Raw genomic sequence first — 13,509 nt, 5'->3', positions numbered from 1 at the left:
CAGGTGCAAGGATCGGTATTCTAAAGAAAATCAACTTGCTAAGCTCTGGAATTCTTACCCTGAACCTGTGAGTGGTACAAACTCACAGCTGATTGGAAAAGAGTAGAGCATTAGATTTACCTTTTTAAATTGTATGTACTTCCACCTTTCATAATCAAAGAAACAAATCATTTTTGTTTATCATTGACATCTACCACCAAATATTTCAAGTTGTGATCCTTGTGTAGTGCCACTGGGGGAAAAAAAATATGAAGTATGTACTGTAAAGGCAGAGACCTTGAATTGGTGATGCTTTTCTAAATGAGCCTGTACATTTTCTTTGGCAGCATTTAGATAGATCTTAAGTGATCCAGGAAGTTGGGACACAAGAAAAACTGTTGGATAGAAAATTCTCAGAAGCATCTAAGTGCAAGCCTACAACCTTTCCACCATGGAATTATACGTTCCTGGCAGGTAGAAATTGTGCCACACATGGAGCTAGAGCACTGCTGAATGTGACTGCTCTGGGAGATGCTGTAACTTTATTACCTACAATGTTTGTTTGTAGCCCACAGCCCTGAGATATTCCCCCCAGGACATTCCAAAGTAACTGCCTCATCACCAGCCTTCTGCTTATAGTTAAGAGACTGTTAACGGATCCTGGCATTTTCTGTTTGTGATGTTCATGATATCTACTACATCTATTTTTGAACATTTCTTTAACAGACATAGTGGAGATTCTGGGCATCTCTCACTCTTTTTTTTTTCCCCCCTCTTCCTGGGTATCTTTATGTTGTCTTCCATTTCTCCCTGGTCCAAAAGTCAATTCCATTTCAGTGTGTAAGTCTCTTTAAAGAACCAATAGTTATCATCACACTAGGGAAGGTTCAGAGCTGTAAATTAAACGTTGAAATGCATATTATAGTTTAAGGATTGTCTTCATGGAGATGGAAGCAATGATTGATCTCTTAGAAGGAATTTCTTCACTTAGTCAACACCTATTAAACTTACACTTTGAGGGCTGAAATAGAGATTGAATGACTTGATGAGGCCTGTTGTCTGTGGGGAGGATGACTGAGAGCTTCTAATCAATCTTAACTTCATAAAATCGAAGAAAAAGGCTGTTTAAACAAAATGGCAGAAAGAAGAATCATTTCTTAAAACTCAGTCTCTAAATAATTCATTTTTTTCCTTTTAACTAGAAAGAAATGAAGAGATAATTTAGTTTACCTGGTGGGGAGGAGGGACGGGTAGAACAAGAACTATAGAATAACTTGAAGAATTTTTCAACCTGTGTCCATTCTCATAGTCCCAGAGATTCTGATAACCCTTTAACTCCAGAATCACATGACTTGAAAAATCTTCCTATTTATTTATTTTGCACTCACCTAGCACCTGTGACATGCTAGGCACTGAACTCCTTATTAATAGTAGCCAGCTTAATTCTCACGACAGCCTGTGAATGATAGGTGGTGTTAATATCTTCTGTTTAGCAGATGAGGAGGCTTAGGCATGAAAACATTAACTTGGTCGAGGTGATCTAAGGTCACCCTGGAGCAGGCCATGTGGGATTGCACATTCGACCAATCTGTTGTAATCTATATATTGATTTCATATCTATATTTCTCACAATCAGAATTAAATTCCAAGCTAGATTTAAATAGACTGCATTGTTTTATACAAAATATCTGCTTACTGATTCTATACTAAATTAATATGTGAACAGAAACAGTGAAAAATGTGTGTCATTTCACCATAAATGTAAGCTTATAGTTTTTAAACATTACTGGAAACAACTGTGTCAAAAATCTGACTCTCAGTTGTGTTATCCAGTTGTGAGAAATGAATCTGTGCACTTTTGGCTTACCTTGAACATTCTGTGCCTCGCCATGTGTAATTTTGTTGGTGACAGTGATTAATTAGTTTTCCTATATGCGCCTTATCATTTCAGCACACACGCCTTGTGTGTTAAGCTGAAATGTGTATTTACTTAGAATCTTTATTGTCCGTAGACCATCTGTTCTTTCCCTGCCATCAGGTCCTCTTAGGAAATCACTACTTCCCATCGTATTTTTCAACTGTGTTGTCATTGGCCTTTGGGGGTATTAAGGGATACAGTTCTCCTTCTACTGATTGGCAATCTCTACATGTTTAATTTGTTGCTATATATAGTTTCCTACCTTAAAAAATTGCAGAAGTTTTAGGTTTCAGATGATGTGCCAAGTGGTGAAGAGCCAGTGTCTTCTCCTTAGGCAGAACTAGCTCACTAATTGTATGTGCTTCTTTCAATTATTTTAATGAGTGTCATACGCATTTTAAATCAAAATATATTCATACAGAGGAACAGGTAGTCTGCTTACTGCTCTTTCCTAGGAAAACAATTTTAAAAGGCTTGAATTGTTACAGAATACATCTTGTGAATCCTTGCTCCAATGACAAAATGGCAGTTATTTTCCCTTAACATTCAGCCTCAAATATCCATATATAATTTTAAGCTTTTTAGCATAGATTAATATTCAATGAATATCCATTTGTCTTGGTCAACATGCCATTTTGTTTTTAAGCAAATCACCTCATTTTCATGTACCTGCAGTTGTTAATTGAACTAATCCATTAGCAGTGTTGCCAAGCACAGACTATTAAGTCAATACCTCATTTAAAATGAGTTGCTCTGATGTTGTGCACAGAAGGTCGTTCAAGTCCTAGTTGTTTCCTTTTGTAATTTTACTTTATTCTGTCCTTTTCATAGTGATACCACTTTGGGGAAATGGAGGCTTAGCTTTTTAACTACTAGAAGGCAATGTATGAAAACCTCTTAATTTCCAGACTTTAGACTTCAGCACTGTGATACCATTTGTGGTAGTGGTGGTGGTGGTTTAGTGGCTAAGTTGTGTCCGACTGTTGTGACCGCATGAACTGTAGACCACCAGGCTCCTCTGCCATGGGGTTCTCCAGGCAAGAATACTGGAGTGGGTTGCCATTTCCTTCTCCAGGGGATCTTCCCGACCCAGGAATTGAACCTGGGTCTCCTGCATTGCAGGCAGATTCTTTCCCAACTGAGCTATCTGTATAATCCAGCTAAAATATATGTTTCTTAAAGTTTCTAGTAGTTTTTGGGGGGACAACCCTTTGAGGAAATGCCAGAAGCACATTCTAGATCTCATTCCTTCAGGCCTGAGGTCTAGAAGGGCCTGCACAGAGATACAGGTGTGGTGCCTCGGAGGGTCTCTGTAGACTCGGCCCCTTTGTTTCCTATTGTTTTGGGTCTTACAGCATTGCTTTTACTGTGGTGCTTCCGCATCATGTCAGTGACTTTCATGAAGGGCAGCTTTAATAAATACCCCTGTAAAACTCATTACCTCATGTGCTCTTTATACCATCTGTACCACTGTTGTGGGCACTGTTCAGTTTCATCCTGATACCTTGTTGCACATCTATGCAGAAGAAATTGCAGGTCTTTGTCAAGAGGAGAGAAAACCCGGAACCATTAGTTCGCTGTGTTGGATAGACGCAGTGAATTTTGCTATGACTTGTGCCTGCCTTTTGCTCTGTAAGTTGAGAGACTCAGAGCCCAGTGTGTGTTGACCTATTTAAAAGGGTTCTGAGCCTAAAGAAGTATAGGTTGTTGTATTCAACCTTAATTCTGGCTTCATTTTCTCCTTTCTTTATCCTAGTTTACTCATTAAAAACATGGAGCCTCCCTGGTGTGGTCCAGTCACTAAGAATCTGCGCTTCCATTGTAAGGGGGCACATGTTCAATCTCTGGTCGGGGAACTAAGATCCCATATGCTGCTACAGCCAAGAAATAAAAGCAAAGCAACTACAAAAAAAACAAAAAAACAAAAAAAAAACAACAACTTGCTGTTCTGCATGAGCCTCAGCTCCCTTTTGGATTGAGGTGAAGTGAAGTCACTCAGTCGTGTCTGACTCTTGGCCACCCCATGGACTGTAGCCTACCAGGCTCCTCCATCCATGGGATTTTCCAGGCAAAAGTACTGGAGTGGGGTGCCATTTCCTTCTCCAGGATTGAGGTGGCTTTCCATTAACACAGTGAAATGTGAGATATGGTAGGAAAGGGCTCTGATAGGAATGTGCAGGTTGCTATGGAAGCACAGAAAAGGGGTGCCCCGCCCAGCTTAGGGGAGGGGTGTTGTCAAGGAAGGTTTCCAGGAGGAATTTCTAAGCATCATGCTTGGCACATAATAGGCCCTTAGTAACTGGTGATATAATAAGAGATGGTATTTGAAGAAGTTGGCTGGGAGGAAAATAAGTAAGTAAATTTAGCAGAGAGAAGAACACGCACAGAGTCTTGGAGTGAGGAGACAGCATCACGATCTGAGAAACTATTGTGGGATTATGGTATGATGGGAATAAAGGGTGGCAGAGAGGAGAGCTGAGGCGGCTGGAAGCCATATTGTAAAGAGCCTTACGGAGCTCGCTAAGGGTTTACTTGTTTATATATTATGTATTTATTTTTAAGGCAATACTGAAGATGAGACGTGTGGGAGAAAGGGCAGATTTTGGCGGAAAAGACATTAGTGAGTTGTGTTTTGATCGTGTTGAGGATGAAGCGTCTGCAAGGCCCTGCTGAGACATCCACTAGGGAGTCCTAGAGGCGTCTCTGGGCCTCAGTAGCCAGGGCTGAGTTGGTAGGTGAGCCACGCACAGCCTTGGCATGGAGGCACTCACCAGACACTGTCCCTCAGCTGATTGCTGCCCCTTCAGCTCTGTAGGCACTTTTCTTTTCCTACATTCATGACATTTACCTCAATTTACCGTGAGCTACAGACGTGTATATTCATCTGGCTACTGGTCATCTCAGTTGTATGTCCACTGTCTGTCTAAAACAGAACAGAACCTCTGAGGTTCTGTTAATGAGAATGTTACAGGTTGTGTCAGTGATCCAAGCTCTCTGAAAACTGTATAGGAAAACAAGGAGAAAACCATGTACCTACTGTGTCATGCGCTGTGCTTTGTCTCGGCAGCCACATCTGGTTAACTGTTTTAACCCATTTTTCAGATGAGAATCTCAGAGCTTAGAGACGTTATTACACTTGCCCCATATTATCCTGCTGGTTTAAGGGTAGTCAGAGAGGAGGGCTCAACTCCAAATGACCCAGTTTCTAAGCCCTCACCCTCTCTGCTGCATCCCTGGTCTTTGGGACAGACCAGGTCACTAGAAGGAAAGGTCCAGGGAAGGTTGTGTTGGGGAAGCGCCTTTTCATGGAAGGTTTGCACCGAGAGAGAGTTAGGTGTTTGGTGTCTCTGACTGCAGGCTAGTCTGTCCTTTCAGGGTTTTACTCTTCCTCTTAGTGAACTTGGAGGGATTCTAGTGTATGGTAGCAAATCCACACCTCTTCAAACACTAGGGCAAGCAGTGACTAGAGTTGTAGGTGTCTGAACTGATGGGAACAAGCAGCACAAAGAAAAGAGGGCTTCTGCCTCTGGAAGCGGCATACAGAGAACACAAATCAGAGAACTGATGATCACCATCAGTTCAGTCCTGCCTACTCAGACCATGCTGCTGGCCTTAACTTTCAAGTGGACAGTTTTCCGTCTTGACTAGGAAAATTGGAGGGTTAGCCAAATACCTCCTGAAAATCAAGGCTTGCTAAGGAGGGAATGAGTGGGATGGAATGTTTTGGGCTGAAATCTGGGAATGACAGAAGTGACTTAAAATCTAAGGTGGGTAAGGAAGGAAAAGGAGCACAGAACTCAGCCTCAGACTTTGGATTATCTAAGTAGAAGTTGGCTAGACTCGAGAGCCTCAGTGACTTAATCTCTTAATTAATTCTAGTGATAGTTTAGAAACACTAATTGGGGTTGGCATGAGTTAATCTTCATTCTTTAGCTCATGTGTGGAAATTCAGAGAGGAAAGTGAAAAGTGAATGTCACTCAGTCCTGTCCAACTCTTGTGGCCCCGTGAATAGTCCATGGAATTCTCCAGGCCAGAATACCGGAGTGGGGTAGCCTTTCCCTTCTGCAGGGGATCTCCCGACCCAGGGATCAAACCCAGGTCTCTCGCATTGCAGGTGGATTCTTTACCAGCTGAGCCACAGGGCAAGCCCAAGAACACTGGAGTGGATAGCCATTTTCTTCTCCAGCGGATCTTCCTGACCCAGAAATCGAACCTGGGTCTCCTGCATTGCAGGCAAATTCTTTACCAACTGAGCTATCGGGGGAGCCCTATCCAAGTACTCAGTCTCCCTAAATGTACCTCAGGGGAAACCACTGTCGCTGCTGGAATTTGATATGAAGGATTTCTCATCTCAGGACTGAGGGGAAACCTTTATCACAAGCCTATTCTTTAGTGAAATCAAAATATAAAGTATGTGGTTTAAATATATATATGCCTGTGTGTGCGCTGAAGAAAATCATTCTGCACTTCATATTGAAAATCACACTTGGAAATGAGACCAAAAATTTAACTTCCATGCTCCACATAAGACTGCATTTCAAAATAATGAATCTGCAATTTAGAGAGTGTTACTTCGAGAATCCATTCAGAAGGGATGGTAATCAAAGTAGTTAAACTGAGCATGTTCCAAGTCAGAACAGATTTTTCAGAGTTTGAGTGGTAATAAGTCTTCTTTACCTGAAGTTCTATTTAAATCAAAGGGTTAAGAGTTTCCTTCCTTCTATCCATCCATCCATCCATGCGATCCAGTGAGAACCAGACCTCCTGATTACTGATTGATGACTACAGCCCTCCAGTCAGAATCTTCTCAGGGTTTGAGATCCTCCTCTAAAATCACCATCCATTCTTTTTACCTGATGCTACTGGAGTTTACCTGACTCAGGTTTTTTAAAGCAGTAAGGCAAATTATTGTAGGATTTAACCTGGTTTGTGGTGGTTAGACTTAGTGTTAAGTATTTTTGTCGTCTACCTGGAGCTGATGTTCTGGGTACAGAGCAAATGCATTACATTAAGCATTTTAAGCTTATTTTGATTATTCGTCATGATGTCACTGAGCTGGTATCCATTCTGAAGGAGAGCATTTTTCTCCTGTATTCCTCATTCTTGCCTTCCATTATGATGTGGATTTTCCAAAAATCTAAACTTAAAATACCTCTTTTAAGTATAATACTCAGAGGGGTTTTCCTCCATAGTTTATTCTTTTACAATAAAGACCATTTGAAAGTATTATTCAGCTTTTTATGACTATTGGAATAACATTATGGTTAATGGGTGCAATTAAGTACCTAAGGTATTTTCCCACTTTCTCTCTTATAATGCTATAAGGGGCACGTACCAGATGCTTGTGTTAATAAGCACTGTGCTTCTGTGCCCATCAGTGCTAACACTTGGTCTCCAGGTAAGAGATTTGCTTCAAATTGGTATCAGGTGGTTTCATTCTTTGGCCTACTGTTAAGAAAAATGTATCAAATTATATCCATTTTCTAAAGAAAACATTCAAGTGTGAAATTTCACTTCCCCATCAGTTGTAAGATTAGTTAAATGAATAAGAAGTGAGGTTGTTTCCTATTTCCAGGAGAAAACATGACAAAAGATAAAGATTTAATTTTCTTACATTGAAAAAAAAAATTGTGCAGATCTAGAAAATAAGGAAATGAAACACATTCATTTAAAAATAGTACTTGACGGTCATCTTCACAGCAGTTTCTCATCAGTACAGCTCCCTGAATTGTTTTTAACATCATGAGGCCATTTTAACTTTTATATGAAATGAAATTCGGGATATAAAAGTTAATGAGTGTGATGTGAATAGCTGGATTTAATACCACGTTCAGTAGGAAATGTGGCGCCTCAGTAAATCTCTACACATCCTTCCTCCTTTTGTCCATTGATTTATTGCAGTTCTCTCAGAGTTATGGCTTCTGTATACTGACTCTTCCTAGATATTAAAGATTGTTGCTCTCCAGCAGTCATCATAGGAAGGATTAGGTATCTCATTTTCTCAGTAAGATTTTATACCGCCTCAAACTTTAACAAGTAGACATGCATAAAAATTGCTTTTTAAACCAGAGACGTGATGATACTGTTTGGTTAGATGTTTGAGGGTATATATTAATAATGACTGAGTTTGGGTTTCCCTGAACATTGACGCATCTGACAATCTGGTAGGACATATTTAATTTTTATAATCTAGTTCATTAAACAGGGATTACCCTTATCCATTTTTAAAGTGCACAGGAAAGCACAAGATGACACTAGGCTATCTTGAATCAAAAAGCAAGCAGTGGCTCAAACCCAAATCATTGCAAAGGATACAAAATCCAGATCAAAATGGCTTCTGCTGGGATACTCCCTGCAACAAAAATAATGACAGTAATAGTTTAGGATACTTTGAATTAAAGTTTATGATAATACTAAGAAAAGAAGAGAGGATGGTACAGAGGATTTAGAAAAGGGAAATTTGATGCTTACAGAGGAATGGCACCTAAAATGTAGGGATAATGTTAAAAGTAGAAAGTGACAATTTTATAGCTCTGTTTGTATTCCTTCGTTCAGGCCAGGATTGTCAGTGGGGTTTACAAATGGGCTCATCTGCATAAATTGAAAGTATCACCTTGTAGAATTAATATTAACTATCAAGAGACAAAGTACCTTTACAAAATACCAAGGTACAAGGTACCTTGACACTGGAAGAGTCGGGAGGTTCCCGCCCTACTGAAGTGATCAAATTTAGTGTCACTAACAGCGGAACAACTTGACCTGGGTACCACCTGTTGTCATTCAGTCATTCATAGGATCATTCATCTGGCATTTGTGTTTAAAAAAAAAAAAGAAATTTCATCTACCTGAATCTAATTGTGGGGAACAAGCAAATATTGAATGTGGGAGAGTCTGTGAAACAATTGGCCTAAATTCTTCCAGAAAGTCAGTGTCATGAAATTGGTTTGCATTTGCTTGTTTAACAGGCATTTAGATTGTTCCCAGCTTTTGCTGTTATAAGTGTAGTGCTTAGGAGTGCTCCCTCTCCCCTCAGTTTTTCTCCTTGGGAATAGAAGAATGAAAAAATGTTACTGTTACTAACATTCATAATCTCTGCCAGTTATTGAAGTGGGGGGGGGCATTGACTGGCACTTACATGCCAGGCTATGTGCTAAACACTTTATATTCATTATCTTATTTAATCTTCACAACTGTTTATTTCACAAACTAGAAAACTAGGTCTGGGTTTGCCAAAACCTTGGCCAAAGTTCCCCTTTGGTGATTAAAGTTCCATGATGCGAGTTCAGTTCTCGGATGATAGCATCTTGAGCATGAGATGCGCTCTTGGGAAGGGTGACCTCTCTGTACTCACTAGTCTTCCCCTTGCCCTGATGGGGAGACACTGAAGTCAGTACAGGTAAATGAGTTCCAAAAGCTATGCAGAAGGAGTGGAAAACTGATGGTTTTTATTCCTTTGAAAAGCTGACATGTCTGTTGCTATGGTTTCCCTCTTCATAGACACATTTTTTTTGCTTGCCTGTCATTTTAGAAGTTGAACCAATGGAAAGGTTCCTCACCTTCACTTATAATGATCTTTAGGGAGATAATTGGGACAGAGCACTTGTCATGTTGAATTAACCTTTCACAAAGAGGAAGTCTAAAATTACCTATGGGGCTTAACCATCAGCTATAACTCTTGTACTATGTATCCAGTGTCACGCCTGTTAAGAAGCTTTTGAGGGGATGTATAGTTAAGACACGGAGAAGGTGATGGCACCCCACTCCAATACTCCTGCCTGGAAAATCCCATGGACAGAGGAGCCTGGTGGGCTGCAGTCCATGGGGTCACGAAGAGTCGGACATGACTGAGAGACTTCACTTTCACTTTTCACTTTCATGCATTGGAGAAGGCAATGACAACCCACTCCAGTGTTCTTGCCTAGAGAATCCCAGGGACGGGGGAGCCTGGTGGGCTGCCATCTATGGGGTTGCACAGAGTTGGACATGACTGAAGTGACTTAGCAGCAGTAGCAGCAGCAGCAGCATAGTCAAGACAGGGGCAAGAGTCTTTATTTTGGGCAACTCAGGAATATTTGAAAATACATTTTTACCTTTTCTCCTTTCATTCAGCAAGGATGTTTTCAATCTAATTCAAGTTATCATAAAATGAGGTATATTTGAAGAATGCTGCCTAAAAAAATAGGAAATCAGAAGTCTGAGGATTGAGACTTTTTTGGGATCTTGCTGATGGAAGCCTTTCTGATAATACTGATGATGATAATAATGGTGGTGATGGTTATGGGGAGCTTTTTGTGTACCACCCAACTGTTTGCATTTGCAAGTTCAGGAGTCCTGTATTTTCATCCAGCTGCATGTTGAAAACAACTGACAAACACAGAAGTGAGCCCTAGGTTGATGGACTAGGTGTTTTCAGGAAATTTGGAAAAGATTCCTCCCATCTTCATACGTGGTTTTCATAAAGCCTGACATGCTGCAACAGGACTTTTTGGGTTTTGTTACTTTTTTAAAAATTCTTTTATAAAATTTCAGAATGCTAAGATGCCCTAATGACTATTAGTAATGATGACCAATGAGGTTTTAAAATTATTTGAGAGAGTTAATGTGAAATGTAAAGTGACCTAAATTCACACTAAGGTATAAGGTACTGTCAATGTTAATGACACTTTAGGTAGGTAACTGTGAAACCCTGGCATCAGATTCTTGCCTAAAATGCTTTGGTGACTGAGGGGGAGAGAGAACTCAAAGTTGCTGCCTCACAGTGGGCAGGATATAATGATGTAAGGACACCCCCAAGAAGGGAGGTTTTCACGTACCTGTGGGCACACTGTCCCCACCTTGTTGCTGGGACCAGCCCTGTGGCTTAAGAACCAAACCCTGCATGGCATTTGCTAATGTTCATCCAGCATTCTGTCCACCACATGCCTTTGGAGATACAATGTCTCCATTTCCCAAATGGGATTAATACCTTACAGGGTTGGTAGATGGCATTTTGCACGCACTTAGCAAGAGGTAATATCTCTAAGATTTTCTGCAGTTTTCAAGCTGTAATTATGTTATGAAGAGCTTATGAGCAGCTATGCTTATGAAAAGCTAGCCTCACGCTAATGATAGTTTGGCTTCATTCTTGCCTCATTCCTTTGCTATGAAGGCTTTTTATGTAGCTTTTCTGTTTGTGTATGGTGTCTCTCCCTCCCCCTTGTAATGCTGCTGCTTTATCTCTCTTCCATTCATATTTTTTTTCCTTTCTTTTTGCTGCATGGAGACTCTCTGCTGTACAAGTGTAAGTATTTTTTGGTGGCTCTGCAGATTCTGGCTGTATTAGTTTACATTCTTGTGCTCCATTTGCTTCCGTGCTGCCTGGCTGATCTCCCAGCAGACTGTAGTGTCGTCATCCATCTGTGGATCCGGAATAAAACAGGCAGCAATTTAGAGACAAGATTGGATTTTACAAGATGGTTCAGCTTCGCAAAACAGGCAGTGAATTTAAAAATATTCTCAGGGATGTGCCTGAAAGCAAGCAGAGTGTTGATGAAGAGGGTATGAACATTGAAAAGGAGAAAAGTGCTTATTCCATTCATGTTTTTAAAAAAAGTACTTAGACTTCTAGGGTTTAAATTTCTAATTCTTGTCATATTACTTGTTTTCCAGATTAGTAGAAAATTGGCATCATAATACCTTCTTGTAACAGAAAAATTTTACTGATCTACTTTACAACTTAAAAAATTTTTCTTTTTAACCTCAAGGTAAAGAGAAGTAATTCAGGATTCTTGAGCTTGGAGTAAGAGTTTTTTTTAAAATTATTCTTTGCACAAACTTGGTAAAATAAACACAGAAACTACTCCATCTTATTTTTGTGGTGATAGAGACAATTTAACTCTCATTAAAAAAAATTGGTATGTCTAAGAATTATGTGTTAAATATGAGTTTAACAGGAAAAATATGTGATGGTGTTTATAAGGTTCTAACAGTAATCCTTAACTTATAGTAAAAGTGGGTATTGAATTCCATGGAGAATAGGTATAAATCCATTATAAAAATTGAATCAAATGAGTAAGATTTCCAAGCAGTATAGGTATTGTGCTGCTTTTTTTAGATGCTTTGAGAATAGAGCCATTCATTTCATTCACTGCCTGCCACCATGGGGATTTATTGATATTTACGATGTCAGAATAAGTCTATGTTTAGAGTCTTCCTTCTAAATTACATCAAAAGGGTTTAACACATTGTTCCTTGTTAAACACAAGTTTAACAAACTTGTTCATATTTCCCGCAGATGTAAACATTGAAAATTGCTTATTACTCTTAAAATTCAGTTTTAAAGACAAAGTAATTTTGTCTGGGCCTGAAGTAATAGTTGGCAGTGTTAATCCTAAATTAATTTGTGAAGGATCCATTAGGCGTGTATGTACCTCTTCTGCTTCCACTGTTGATCCCCTTTATTTGTTGGGCACTTTGTGATTTTTCTGATCAGAAAATACTTAGGCACTGATAAATGTCCAGGAACGGTAAATGAGGACTAAGAAATAGTTTGAGAAAAGTAGCCCTTTTATTTTGGTCCAAAAACTGAAGAGAGTAAATGTAAATCTGGAAGGTAAAACCAGATTTTTTTTTTTCCAGGATTCAATTCATCTAACCAACAGGTGTGAGGAGGAGGAGGCAAGGGTACATAGAAACCATGTTTCTGGAGAAACATACAATATGTGTTCCTAAATGTACACTTAGGTGGATAATTATAGCTCATTCTTATATTCCTCTTGTTTTAGTTTATATGTAATAGAACCTTAGGAATAAGCCAGTAAGATTCAGCAAGTCCATATTGTCCATTAAACTGTTAAGGAAGAAACAGTTACAAAGAAAATAAAGAAAAATATGTAGAAATAAAATTCCTTTTTTTGCTTGTTATACTTAAACCCATATTTATTCTTTTTCATGAAAGAAAGAGATGGTAAGAGTTCATCCATCAGAAGAAACGTATAAAATCAGGTTGTATTCTTAACATCAATTGTAGAAACCAGCCTGATTGTAAGCCCTGCACATTTGAGCAAAAGGCCATCAGCCATGTCCAAACATGGCAGAAAGTTAGAACTCACAAATGTGTCAAACATAAAGAGTTTTATGCAAAATGCAATGGAAGTTATATTCTCTTGTAAAGAGCATATGAAATAAAGCAATGAAAATGCATTAGAATGCATGCTTCTGATATTCAAATTTCATAGACTAGGTTTTGAGGCATTGCAGAGCTAGACCAAGAAAGGCAAACTGGTTCCTTTGATTAATGTCAACCATCAGAAATCCTAATGATGATTTTGTATGTTTCTCAATATGTCTATAAAATTAGATTGGGTTGAATGACCATTTATAGATAGGCATCAGTTTGTAAATGAGTTTCTATCTTTGCTATCTAATGTATTTGTATTCTTATATGTAATTCCATATTTCTTTTATATATTTAAAAATTATGATATATTTGAAATGTCATTGTTATGTTTTGCATGTATTCGGTATTCATTATAAAAGCTAAATGGGGAAACTGATCCAGATTATTTTTGCCCACAAATTCTCTTATAAATATAATCAAGAGTCAGAGAAAAATATTGGAAGACGTCTCCAT

The 13,509-nt window shown here is 39.1% G+C and overlaps 1 protein-coding gene across 7 annotated transcripts in view; it reads left to right on the top strand.

The window, feature by feature from the left end:
* The window catches only part of CARMIL1 (capping protein regulator and myosin 1 linker 1), a 308,279-nt gene that overhangs the window by 264,480 nt on the left and 30,290 nt on the right, over nucleotides 1–13,509 (top strand). For 3 of the 7 annotated variants that reach the window (XM_027524071.1, XM_027524067.1, XM_027524070.1), the window contains exon 31: nucleotides 11,161–11,178. The exons of the other annotated variants lie outside the window; for them this stretch is intronic. In XM_027524071.1, the coding sequence (XP_027379872.1) occupies nucleotides 11,161–11,178 (18 nt within the window). The remainder of the gene's footprint in view (nucleotides 1–11,160; nucleotides 11,179–13,509) is intronic. 7 annotated transcript variants of the gene reach the window in all.

Source organism: Bos indicus x Bos taurus, chromosome 23 (genome assembly GCF_003369695.1).
Source record: "Bos indicus x Bos taurus breed Angus x Brahman F1 hybrid chromosome 23, Bos_hybrid_MaternalHap_v2.0, whole genome shotgun sequence".
Lineage (NCBI taxonomy): Eukaryota > Metazoa > Chordata > Mammalia > Artiodactyla > Bovidae > Bos > Bos indicus x Bos taurus.
The sequence above is the reverse complement of the archived record's forward strand: the minus strand, read 5'-3'. Positions and strand labels throughout refer to the sequence as shown.